Source organism: Seriola lalandi, unplaced genomic scaffold (assembly GCF_002814215.2).
Source record: "Seriola lalandi dorsalis isolate HSWRI2012SDOR001 ecotype SW California unplaced genomic scaffold, Sedor1 jcf7180002054971, whole genome shotgun sequence".
Lineage (NCBI taxonomy): Eukaryota > Metazoa > Chordata > Actinopteri > Carangiformes > Carangidae > Seriola > Seriola lalandi.
Window position 1 is genome coordinate 904,184 of NW_019525522.1, and position 13,642 is coordinate 917,825.

General features: G+C 43.5%; 1 protein-coding gene across 1 annotated transcript in view; it reads right to left on the reverse strand.

The window, feature by feature from the left end:
- The window catches only part of gpc3 (glypican 3), a 99,385-nt gene that overhangs the window by 39,564 nt on the left and 46,179 nt on the right, over positions 1-13,642 (reverse strand). The window contains exon 3 of the mRNA XM_023395912.1: positions 2,592-3,277. Coding sequence (XP_023251680.1) covers positions 2,592-3,277 — 686 coding nt within the window. The remainder of the gene's footprint in view (positions 1-2,591; positions 3,278-13,642) is intronic.

A 13,642-nucleotide genomic window follows, 5' to 3' on the forward strand; every position in this document is an offset into this window, starting at 1 on the left:
TTTAACCCCTGTCACTTTGTTAATGTTGTAATGAGTGGACCACAACTTGAAATGAGTGTGAAAATCAAAATATAAAATGATGAGAAACTGTCTATATATGTTGAGAACTGATTACTGATTACTCTGATGGATTCTGGTGAGCAACGTTTTTACAACATGATTTTTCATAAACTGCAGTGAACAGAGTTCTGGAGAAGAAAACACATCAACTTGTCGATGTCGGGCTAAAAATCCTGAAAAATCAGTTTAAGACAATGTGCACTTTTTGAAATAACTTCCTTTCTTCTGGCACTGCCTTATCATGGAACAATAATGTGACTCACCGAAGCCAAACTATATTATATATACGTCACAATTTATATATATATATATATACAGCAATATAACAATTTATAGTTAATTGGCGACATGAAACACAAAAAAACAAAACACTGCAACGGTCCTTTAATCCCCAAGTTCACTCAGACAAATGCTAAACTGCTTATTTGAGGTGAAGTAATCAGGTGTTGTCTAATTTTGGTTGGTCTCCCATGACTCCACCGTGAGACAAAATTAGCCTTTAGGGAAATGATGCGTCTGTCCCTTCAATGACAGCACTGAGCAGCTAAGACTGTCTCCGCAAGATTACATTCAGACACTCACACACACAGACACACACGCACGACCTTGTGACGGCGCTAAACAATGCACTGCCATAGCAGCTTTAATCCCATATACTGGAACCAGACTCAGAGCCATAAACACAGTGTAAAGTCGTCTGTGGCGACTGGAACTACAGTCTTAAATAAACCTACACAGGCCTTGTTTAATTTTGGATAAGGATCTCACAGATAGATAGAGAGAGAGAGAGAGAGAGCAATTTCCCCTAAGTCAGCGATTCATGGATGCAGCCACACCCTCGCGCTGCAGAGTAAGTGAGGTCAACCTGTGTGTTAATAAATGATGGGTTCTGAGTGGAAACTTGGTCACCGCGGGGATTTGGGGTGTGAGAGTGAAAAGTTCAGCAGATATACAGGAGCAAAAGCACATCCAGCTCTGTAACTATGGCAGAGAAAGGCCTTCATATTTCATGAGCACTTCTCCCCGGCTTCACATGTGGGCTACGAACAAGCTTGACGGTTTTATCGCGTTTGAAACCACACATAACGGGTCACCGCTGCTGAGGAGTGAGAGACGAGTTTCAGCGGGACGTGCCGGGAGCATCTGTCTGACTGCCTGAAAAACTGCAAACTTGTTTCCTGCAGCCCTTTCCTCTCCCTCCTTTATTTCTTTCTCCTGATTCAGTTAAGTCCAAGGTGCAATCTTGGTTTGTGGAGAAGTAATATGCTGTTGGTCAGCTGAGGCTGTGCCTGTTTGTGTGTTTGTGATTTCTTATTATAAAGTGATGTCTTCTTTGTTGGAGTGAAAAAAATGTCGCATGGATCATTTATCCAGCCAAAAAAAACCAACCGACATATCCTCCCTCACGTAACAAAGGTCTTGCAACCAGAAATGAACTTGGCAGAAATGTTTTCTTTCACTCTTCATGTCCTGTGTATTGTTCTGAAGGATGGGTCCGACCGTGACATTAGCTCTACATCACAAAATTCATTTCAATGGGACCACTGTGCTGTCACACGCCTCTAGGAAAGAAAAAACCCCGGCTCATCTGATAAAAAAGGAAGGTAAACTCTAATCTGACGGTGGATTTCTTTGGTCAATCAAACACATTCCTGGTATTTCACTTTGTGACACGAATGGCATGAGGGTTGGGCCACATTAGCTGTCTGTCCAACAAAACTGCCCCACACTGACAAAGGTGATTTAACTGCAGGTCTAATGTGGATAAAAGATAAATACTGAGCAGTAAACAGTCTGTTGTTTGTGCTGCAGCAGTAGTTTATAGCAGTGCAATATTGTTCAAAATAGGGTGATGACACACAGTTCGAATATTCAGCAATCCATTTCCAAACACAAGTTCGCATCACTATTATTTTTGGGAGTTACACAAAGATGAACAACAGAGTTGTTGTGGTGGTCCAGAGAGACTTTACCTAATACACAATTATTACTACAGGACCCGGCTGTAAAAACGTGTATAGTCACCTATAGTTAGTCAGCTCAGCCAGAAGGGGGCTGTAATGCTCACACTCAACAGGCCCAAAAACACGTCAACTGAAGAGCGTTTTTGCCGTTTTCATCAGATTGAATTGTGCCTCATCTTAACACATGATATCCAGTTCTCTTCATACAGCGATGTGTTTGCCCCAAACCGCATCACTGAATTCAGAGGTCGCATGGCCTCAACTGAAGTGAATAAGATACAATATTAATAGAAATGAGTGGTAGTGTGATTTTACCTTAATTGTTTCCCTCAAACTGTCTTATAAATATGGTTAAATGATTTGTCCCCTTATTAAATTCCAGAGGTGTTGTGTTTTGGTGCTGACGGCAATTAAATATTATTAATTAAATACATTTTCTTTCTGGATAATCATTTTATCGTTATCCTTTGAGAACACACAACAATGCAGGCCCTTGTATTTTTACACACTATTTTGAAATGAAAGCCACTTTTTCAGTGTGTATGTGCATTAGCGTGCTGGACTCACCAGGGTGCTGAGGCGGCTGCGTGAGTTCACAGCGTGCTTAAGAGCCAGTCTGATCATTGAAGGCAGTCTAAGAACAACAGCCTCCATGTCCTTCTCTGCCCTCATGGAACCAGCCAGCTTCCCCAGTCCGTCTACGTAGCTACTCCAGTGAGGCTGCACCTCGGCTGCTCCCCCGAGGCAGCCCTGCATCACTGCCTGACAGAAGCCTCTGCAGGCGGGCGGTCCCAGCATGCCCTGGCAGTGCGGGCAGTACCACAGCCTCAGCAGGGCCCGGCTGCAGTCCCGGCTGGGCCGCAGGTGGTCAGTTGTGTTGACAACCTCGATGCCCAGGTTCAGCGCCTGCAGGAAGACTCGTGTGGCCAGGAGGGAGCGAGACAGACGGGTCATCATCAGTTTGGGATAAGGGCCAAATGCTCCTGAGTCCTTCCAGGCTCCTCTTACACACTCCTCAGACACAGACGACACGCTGCCCCCCAGAATGCGGCGGTATGCGAGGGGGAAGAGGCGGCCATAGAGCACCGCCACCATGTGGTCCACTGTGGAGTCTGAGCCAAGGATGTAGAGAGACATGTCCAGGAAGAGCTGCCCCACAAGGCTCTGGGCCCCACCTGCAAGACTTGGGAACTCTGACTTCAGCATGGCAAGGGTGGAGTTACGGCCGTGGCGCAGCACCAGGTCAAAGGCCTCTGCAAGAAAAAAAGACAAAGCAACAGACGAAGAGTCAGATGAGGTGAAAGTTAAGCCACCTTTTGAAAGCTGTTGTTTACAGAAGGTGACGATACGCCTCAGTTATCACAAAAACTACAGCAAGCTGTCAAATAGGCAGCAATTTAGCTCCAAAACATGAAACACTCAAATAGATGCAAACAGCCATCCCATCCTTAACGATCACAGTTTGAGAAAACTTCCCACGCACACCGCCTCTGTTTCCCTTTACCCGGTTTCTCTAGATCTGTTGTTTTCTCTAATGGGACTGCTCACACATGCACAGGGCAAACACACACACATAAACACAATACTGCAGTAATAGACGATGACTTGAAATATAAAGAGAGCAAAGCTTCTGCAACAGATGAAACGTAGGATTTGGGGTTTGACCTTTCAATACTACAAAAGAGCGGACTATAAAAAAGCTCACAGAATCTTTGAAAAAAAGTCCCTTTAAAAGAAAGTATTAATCTCAGTATATTAGTCAGCTGGGAGAGGCACGGCCATGAGGCTGTCTTCAGGGGAAACAGCACACAGAGCATGCAGGAGGGAGGGGCGCGTGGCCAATGTGCGGAGGGAAAATAATCAGTGGCGTTTCAAGGCACAAAGTGAAGTCTTATCAACAAGGTGGCACAAGAAGCGAGAGCTCTATCATCGACCCGGTAGCAAAATAAGTGAGGACCCGACAACAGAGGGGATTTAAAGCTCCATTACTGAACTTAGCAGGGGAGCTGAGAGTCAGTGAAATGAAGCTTTGGACAGGAGAATAGCTAGGGATGCTGAAATCCCATTTATACTGCAGCTAGTCCACTACATCACTTTGTTGGGAGTGATAGCCACAAAAGTTTTGTGAGGGAGGGGCGGCTGGCGTGGGGGAGGCACTGGTTTAGGGGACATTAGAGGAAGTGATTGGTTTTTGTGCTACAGCAGCTCGCCATTTCATCTCTGTTATTTGATTTTTTCGTGCTTGGATAGTTTAATTTCTTTCTCTTCATGCTTCTCCGAGGTCAAATGAAGCTTGTCAGCCTACACAGGGCTCTGGGTCCTTGGACAGCACTGAGAAACGATGTGACAGCTCTGTCTCTTTTGTGTAGGACGTATAATGTGTTTTTCTGTGGGTTATTCTGGGAACACAAGGAGGTCTACATGGGAATATGACAATATCTGAGCAAAGGAAATGAACGTTGCTCCCTCGCTGACTAACTGCTGCTGGTGTACATTTCAACTATGTAACCTCTGAGTGAAGAATTAACACAATCTTCCTTTCATTACTCCAATTAAAAGTTGAATCCAGTTCAATCTGTTCCAGGCTTTTGCTGTGACAGCCTCAATTGGCCCGGCATGACCGGTGGCTTATCGTGGCTAATGTTAGCTATATTAACAAACCTCACACTGTATACATAGATATTGCTGTTACTGAGTCAGTTCGACTTCATGATTCCTCTCTGCACGTCGTAGTGTTACCAAAAAAGTGAGCATGTCACCAGGAGCCATGTTGTTTGTGGTCCTTCTCTCAGCGAGGTTATTATTTGGATTTTTGTCTCTAGGGGAGGGTGAGAGTGATTTTAACATCACCTCATCCTTCCCACGCTGGTTCTCCGGTAATTTCCGTCCCGTCCAGAGCGACATGCTTGTATTTTAAAGTAGATCTGAGGGAGTTTTTTTCTGTGAGAAGAGCTGTTTGTCCTTCTACTTTATTAATATCACAACAGTAAAAATAAAAGCCACCTGGAGAGCAAGATCCTGTAAAAGCTCACTGAATGAGCGGATGTAATGTTTGCTAAGTAGGTGCTGGTATTCTCTATTGAGCCCTGTTTTTTTTTTTTAAGCTTTTATTTGTTTACATTTAAGCACCATTAAAAATGTATGCCAAATTAGCTATTAGCAGTTCCTGCTTTCAGTTAAACAATGGAAACACATCTGGATATCACTGGAGAACTTTGATACTGAAGAAAACCTAAAAACGTGATGATTCTCAGGAGTTCAGATGTGATTTCTAAGCAGATTTATGGATGTTTAGTCACGATGGACATTGAAGATGATGAGGAAGTCTAAGTCACATGTGTCACTTTCATGTTTGTTAATACATATTTGAGTTATGGCTCCAAGAAGGAGTTTGATTTTTCACTCAAATTCACCTCACGTAGTGTTTTTGCCTTCCCTTCAATTCTCCACTGTCCCCATATGGAGGCTTTTGGTTTCCTCTTTTGGCTCCTTTGTCCTGCTGAATGTCTGTTACAGAACATTTCTTGTAATTTCCTGATGGTTTAAATGAAACAATGGAAGAATGACTTAAATTACCAAGGTGCACAGTGAGCATTTCATTCCCTACGCAGACTGTTGATCCTGTCTGAATGAAAGTCAAAGCTGTATTCAGTCTCACATGCAGAAAATAGAGGTATTGTAATTTATCGTAACAATGTCAATACATAGATGGACAGATGCAAATTAAGTGTGGTTGCTGTGATTTGAGGCTTTTCACCTGAGTGAGTTTTAAGGGTTTATGAATCCGATTCATGAATTTACAGGTTTAATGAGAAAAGGAGAGAAAAATAACAGAGTACTACATTTTCTGCTACACACCGAGATCATGTAGAAGAGACACTGTGAGTGGAGGCTGAATTTTTAAGCTGACACAATGTGTTACTGTCAGTTTCTGTTAAGTGATGATATCTTTAAATTTTACATTTACTGAGTCACATATACAATGTCAAGACCATGGTGGTGAAACATCTTCCCGCTGTGCCAAAGTTACATAGTGTCGCTTTAAGTAGGCCATTCATCTCCTCGTTACCTCAGCTGCTAACAGTAGCACGCCGTGGCAGTACGTTTGAATGTGTGTGTGAATATGAAACAAGGTAGAAAACAGCATGCATGCTCGGCAAAACAGCCGCTGGGTGAATAAAGGTTAAGAAAAGCATTTGAGGATGTTTGGGTGAGTGTGAGCGGATGCTCTGAAGCAGTGCACATCTGTGTAGACTCTCAGGCTATGGCTGTCCTGAAGCGTCAGCAGAGCACTTCTCTCTGTGGGGAGCATCTGACAGATGTGCAGATTACCAGCCGAGACAAGGAGACAGAATGGGAGGAGGGAGGACACGCCCTAACACAGACTCACAAAAAAATCTCTTCCTGTAAGACACAAGCGGAGGCCTCTATTATTTAGTTGCTGATTGAAAGTGGAAGGCAGTTAGAAAATGCATATCTACCTCAAACCTATCCTCTCTTGGTTTTGTTGGTTTCTGTGAAAGCCTCTTTTATCAAACCCTGTAATTCAGCTGCTACCTGTAGTATCTCTTACACCACAAAGAGGAGATCCACTTTGTAACAGTAAAGAGAAAAAACTAGAGGGCTCTTCATAAATGCAATTCAATGACTCTAAGTACATGGAGTCATGATAGGAACCATTGTGAGCCCATTTCCTGCGCATGCTGCTCGCTCTCTTTCATCAGTGAAAGCCTGTGCAGGATCAGGTGTCCTCTAATGGAGGGGAGAGGGGCTGTATGTCAGAGACCTGTGACATTCTGGATACAACTGTATGAGGTCAAGAGAAAACATTACCAGAGCAGGCGCCCACAGAAACATATTGGGTCACACTTAAAATTAGCAGTAGCTTTTATTTTGCCAGATGGAGGCAAAAGGCTGGCTGCTGGAAAACTGTTTCTCCTCTGAGACTGAAGGCTTTTTACAGACAGATCAGCAGCACATGAGGGAAAATGTCTCTGCCGCTCCTCTTTTACCTCCGTGCACCTATTCACCCGCCAGATAATGTTTACTCCAAGGATTTTGGGCCTCTCCGCTTCCCTTCGTTGGCCATTAAAATATGGATGTCAGATCCAGTCTTCAACAAGTAAGCATAGCACATACTGTGGGTATCGTAAATAGGCAGATCTGCAAATCCTGTCATTAATCAAAGATACCAATTAAACTGTGATGAGTGGCTGCAGATTTCAGGTTGTCTTAAATGTAAAAGAAATCTAATAAATCTGTGTCACAGTGAGGTCACTTATATCTGACGTCTTAAAGCTGCAAGTGACTTCAGCTCGAACATCAAACAGGCTTTAAATATAATCTATGAATGGCTTGTCAAATGAACACATTTGATGTTCATGGGGCCATCAGTCTGGGTGTTACATAAGTCAACTTTGCGGCTCATAACGCACCAGACTGACTGACTGACTGACCGCTGACTGCGGTTGACACGCTGCGAAGGCAGACATGAGCGTTCATCAATCAGCGGCCCATACACCCATTATCCCCAAGAGAGGGAAACATCAATAAATTATCCAGCCAATGAGACTAATCCATTAGGCTGATGGAGTGTCACCTCTAGCCGCCACAGAGACGGATGGAGGAGCCGCTGCCACCTGGTCCATGTGACAAAACAGTACCTGTCCAGGACACAGACAGCGGACTGGCAGCAGAGCTGGAAGGCCATTCACAGAGACACATGCCAGCACACTGTGTGTCATGTGGAAACCTTGTACAGTCTCACTTTTGATTTAACAAATGGAAACAGACAATTTTTGGCTGGTTGATCGAGCCAATCTTTATAAAGCCAACGATTGGTCAAAATGTCTTATCATGTGACTTCAGCTGCAGATAAAACAGCTGCAGTTATAATTAAGTGCATTGAGCATGCAGACGTGCAGAGGCTTACACACACACAGACACACACACACACACACACACACCTCCCAGCAGCCTTTGCATTTGCACCTTCAGTTATGATTTTATGAGCTTGTCTACAATACAAGCAGCATCTGTTCATTGACTGTAAACAATATGTTGTTTTTCCAAACACATCTCAATCAGCCCCTCAAAACAACCTGTCCCAGGTAACCTGAGATCCGCTCCACCTGACATGCTCTCGCATGTGTCTGAGTCCGGGTGCCCGGGGGCTTCTGGGACGGCGGTGGTGGCGGCGGAAAGGGCAGGGCGGGGTGGGCTGATTCCAGGAACAAAAGAGACAGGATGCTGGTAAGGCCCAGATAGCATCACCAGCAGACCATGATGGCCAATGGACAGCAGGGCAGAAATGAGACATGTATTAGGTTACTCCATCTGTTCGAGAGAGCACCTCGTCGCACACAAAGACACACACATGCACGCACACAGACAAACACAATGCAATCACACAGCGCACAGCAGGAGCCAGGTGGTGAAAGTGTGGGCGAACATTTGGCAGACCATAGTGGGAGGGCAAGGTGTGAGTCAGGTGTAAGGACTGGAGCTACACACACGCACACACACACACACACACACACACACACACACACACACACACACACACACACACACACTAGCAGATCTTTCTTTTCATTCATTCATCTGCTGGACCAAACAAGGAACAATGAAAATTCATCTGCTTGTCTTATTACCTGTCTATTACCAATAAAGTCAGTCACTCTGATCCATTTAGAGAATGTCAACACAAATTTCTTCTTAAAAATGTGTCTTGATGCTTTGTGTTTGGCGTGAGTTTGAACATATGAAAATCCATAGATTGTAAAATACACCACCTCATATCAAGTGATCAAAAATAAGCCCAGGAACAATAAGCTAGGAGCAATCTTAAAAGACAGGAAGCGCTGGACGTGCACACAGACCAATACTGCAGTTCCTGGCGGATACAGAATATGCCAGGCTGCTTCCTCTGCCGCCATATTTCTGTCTTTCATCATTGACCACATTGATCTCCGGCGCTGCGGTCCTTGCCGAAGTCAAAGTTGAGCCGTGCTCTATCCCAGACCAGCAAACTGGCGCTGTCAGAGGGCACGGTGTACAGCAGAATAGAGGACACGGTGAGGTGGGAAGGACACAAGGGCAAAAGTGAACTGGAAAAACACAGCAGAGAGCTGGAGGGGAGGAGGAGGTGGAGAGGAGGGGGGGGTTAGTGAATAGTGCCAGAACGTGTGGAGAGAAACATTCAGCGAGGCAGGCTTTGAAGCTGCATTCAAAGGCAGCTGGAGTCAAGCAATGCCAGAGCTGTGAGACACATCGCACACCTCTTGCCAAAACTCAGCCACGGGGTGAGAGAGAGCTGACACCCCAATCAAACGCTCGCCTGGCAGACAAACTCCACATATAGTGGGTACATCTGCGGACGGCGAGGAACCCTACCTCTCTGAAAAGTGATACTTGAGTGAAAGGCTATTCCAATAATGGATTCATTTCCAGGGCTACAGACCGAGACACAGAGACAGGACACACAAACACAGACTATTGCACACACACACAAACACACCCACAGCTCTTGTTGCTCTCCGGGGTTGTGATATGAGGATGTGGGTAAAAAGCCCGGAGACCATCCTGAGTGGAGCAGAGATGAGAGAGGTCATGACTAACATAGCTTGAGCACTCCACTCCAAATCAAGCATCCAAGCTCTATTAATCCAATATGCATCTCTAAGTAGATCTGTGGTTTAAGATGAATACACTCCCACTCATTCACCCTCAGTCTATCTTTCAAGCTTGCAACGCATCACGCCCATGCATTGGCTTAATTGTGCACAGCTCGCTTTCAAACAGAAACAAATGTTAAAGAAGAAATATTTGCATTGCCGTTTCATAAAGTGCATAAATAGTAACGAAAGATGAGATTCGCTCCTTTTTGAAGACGGGCTTGGGAGGCATAAAAGAGAAATGGACTGTACTGAGGCGAACTTATGAAAGAAAAGCAGGATGGGACGCAGAGTGTTTTTGAAGTTCTTGAAACAGATGGGTGCACAGTGTGGGATAGAGAGAGAGAAACAAGGAGTGTGAGAGACGGAGAGAGGGAGATGGAGGGAAACAGTGTGGGGACGTCTGGACGGCTGCTGCCTTAATTGTGAGCATGAAGCCGCAGAGCTGCGACAAGACAAAGAACTTTCAGTGGATTAAAAATTGTGTTAACACTCGTGTCAGATTCTTGGTTGTCTGTGTCTGACCTGCGGCAAGACGCTCTGCTTCTTCAGAGTTATTATAGCTAATGTGACCTCAGGATATTAAAGGTCAATATTAAAACACAAGTTACATTACACTCATTAGGTTACACCCTATCCCCTTGATGAGTGTGTGTGTGCGTGTGTGTGTGTACCAAAAGGCAAAAAATGAGAAAAAGAGATCAGAGCTAATTTTAATTAATACAAGGATTTAATATTTAATATTGACTTTAATAAAAGATTAGAAAGACCAGCTTCCAACAAAAGAGCAAGACACTGAACTGTTGTTTTGCATTTTGCGACTTGTGGACATTTTGTGTTTCTTTGTAATTGCGTTGTCTTGTGTGTTTTTGTGGTTGTTTCGTGTCTCTTTGTAGACATGTGATTGACACACTAAAGTCTCATCATACAGAGGCTCTGACCCCTGAGCGCCTCTGAGCCCTTGGGCCTGTTCAGTCATCCTTCCATGAAGCCAGCGCCTTGCTGTGTTAATATTTAATGCTTTGCTATATCAGCTCTTATGTAATTTTCCACTATGTAATGATATACAGTATTACGAGATGCACCGTGACGTACTGCTACATACTGTATTTGCTCTGTTACAGTGTAAGACTGCCTGAGGAAGACTTACTCTCATCCTTTCATGAGATCAAATGGACTGTGAGTGTGTGTGTGTGTCTGTGTGTGTTAGAGTGTGATTTTGTTTGTAATTGACTGCCTGAACCCCTGAGAGTTCAAGGACATCAGTGGCGGTTTTATTACAGAGCTGCAGAGTGCAGAGTAAGGCCGTCGGTGTTTACTGTATCTCCTCCTCGAACAAATGCAACCCAAAACACTGAAGGTGTTTGTGTTTGTGTTGTGCTCGATGGACCAGAGATCATTAACTTGGCACAAAGAATTCAACATTAACAAACCATTTTCAGCAGGAGTATTTCAACTTCGTCTTTGAGAAACTTTGAGAAACGTAGGTTGGCCACAAGGAGAAGTAATATGCCAAAAGACTTTGATGTGGAACATGAAAATGAGGAGCTTTTCACCAGCAGCAGTTAAAAAAAAAAAAGTGATGGAGGAAGAAGGGTTCTAGCAGGGCTTTTTACAACTGGAAGAAAGTAACCTTCAGGTCTTAAGATACAAGAAGGGAAAAAATGTTGGACCCTGCTGTTCAGCAACAGGCTGCAAACTGCAGTTCACAGGTTATTGGTATGGGTGTCACTGAGGCGGGAGGTATCAGGACTGAAATGCATGATCAGGAGGGCACGGAGGTCAGGTAGCCAAGGAGGAAAAAGATCAGCGGGAAATAACTGAAACAGCCAGAGGCTACTAAAGAGAGGGAGCAGGAATTGATTTATGCTGATTTCACAACAGTGCTTGACAGACAGACTCACCAAAAAGTGGGAAAGTTATCAGAGTAAAGATACAGCGCAGAGAGCTTTGGAGTTTGTGAAAGAAAAGGAAGCAGCTGTCTCAGAAACAAAAGAAACGCCGGGAAACGGCAACAAGTCGAACAGTGAGTGCAAAGACGCAGACAGCTCACAACGGCAGACATCAGAGGATGAGAGAGAATGCATCAGTGTACTGCTGTTTTAAGTGTAAACTGGAAGAATCCCTCATCGCACTGACGACCACAAAGGAAGCCAGGAGGAAACAAAGAAGGAGAATGAGCTAAGGCAGCATTTTGCAAGGTTCATTTAAAATTTATACAGCGATTCGTCACAAATTCCTCTTCATGAAGACGATACACATACAATCTAGATAGTGTAAAATCATCCTCATTGCAACACATTTTTCACAGTGTATCTGCACATATACCCATCTGCTTCACATACAGCCTTACAGTGTCAAATGTCAAAGCACAAAAGTGGGAACTGTAGCAAACTGTGCTAAGAAATAACAGACACAACATAACAGGGCAGACCGTAAATGACAACAAAACTCTACAAAACTCGACTAAACATGGGAGCGCGGGTCACCAGCACTCATGCACATCAAAACAGGATTGCAGCGATGTTTTGAAGTGATAATGTCTTCATCCGCAGCAGCTAATAAATCTGCAGGTAATTACAAATCCGACACATAATGATGAGATACCGCTCAGCTTAATGTGCTGGAAATTTGTCTGTGACTGAGAGTGAAGTGAAAATAGATCCGCTTGTCTGAAGAGCAGCAAAATCTGAACAACAGCATGCAACAAGTGTTCTTCAGCCCTGTTCAGCCATCCCACACAGGCAGCTCTGAAGCGAGATGCCAGCCTTTCGTTTCGCTGCCGCAGCGAACCGTGGAAGCAGAAGAGCCGGAGAGATGGAAACAGCATCTGCCAAGGGATTTGTTTCAAGCACCACAACTTCCTCCTATGTTCTATCACTGACTTTGACCACATGTTAGAGAACATTAGTGTCTGACCTTAGAAAGCTTCTTGTTGTATTTTGCTTATTGAGGATGCCTGTTGAGCTTCTTACACAATAGAGAGCAGATATGAAAAATTCCTTATGTTCCAAGGTCACTTTTGACGCACTGCTTTTATGGATTTTCAGTCCAGACAAAACTACCATAAAAATCTATATACTGTCGTCAAAACAACCATTATAAATACTAATTATGTGAAACTAAAACCACTTACTAATGTGTTCTCATGCTGCTTTGTGTGCTGAACAACTTTGTGCAAAGCTGATGGTATTAGGCTTTTTTTCAAATTGCAGTTTAACTGAGTGATGGCCATGCCACCATAAAGACCCACGATTCAATTTACAGCTCAGTTCCAGTTGCACATCTTTTAATTACAGCACAGTCATCAATGTGGTGGGAAGCAGGTGAGGGATCATTCTCTTAAATCAATTTAAAAAAAGAGCAAAATGAATGTTTCATGTTTATGTTGTAATAGCATGATATTAATATGGCAGCACAATCTCCCTCATATAGTATTATGTACGTTATAACATTATTATTATTATCATCATTATTATTATCATTATTATAATTATCATTATTATTATTACCATCGTTATTATTATTATTATATTTCTATCTATTAATCTTTATATTAAAAATGTAATGCATCATCTCCCTCCTGGAGCAGCAGGAAATGTATCTTATCATGTAACACTTACAACCCTCACATGAAATCAAGTTTATATTTAAGTACAGTCATATTGCTTACATAAACTACTGTTTTAGTTGTTTTTAATTTTACAAATTTGATATGAAATTGTGGTCACATTTGTGACCAGTGGGATTAATTAATCAGAGTCAGTGACCAGCTCATTGAAGGAGCTCCAAAAACCCAAAGAGTCTCTTTGCTGTTATCGCCCAAAAATTGGCTCCAGTTGGTAGTGGCATGTTGTTGGACATGAGGCAGCACAGTATTTATTTTCCATGACTGTTTTACTACACCACAGTAAAATATTGATATGGCAACATACCCAGAAA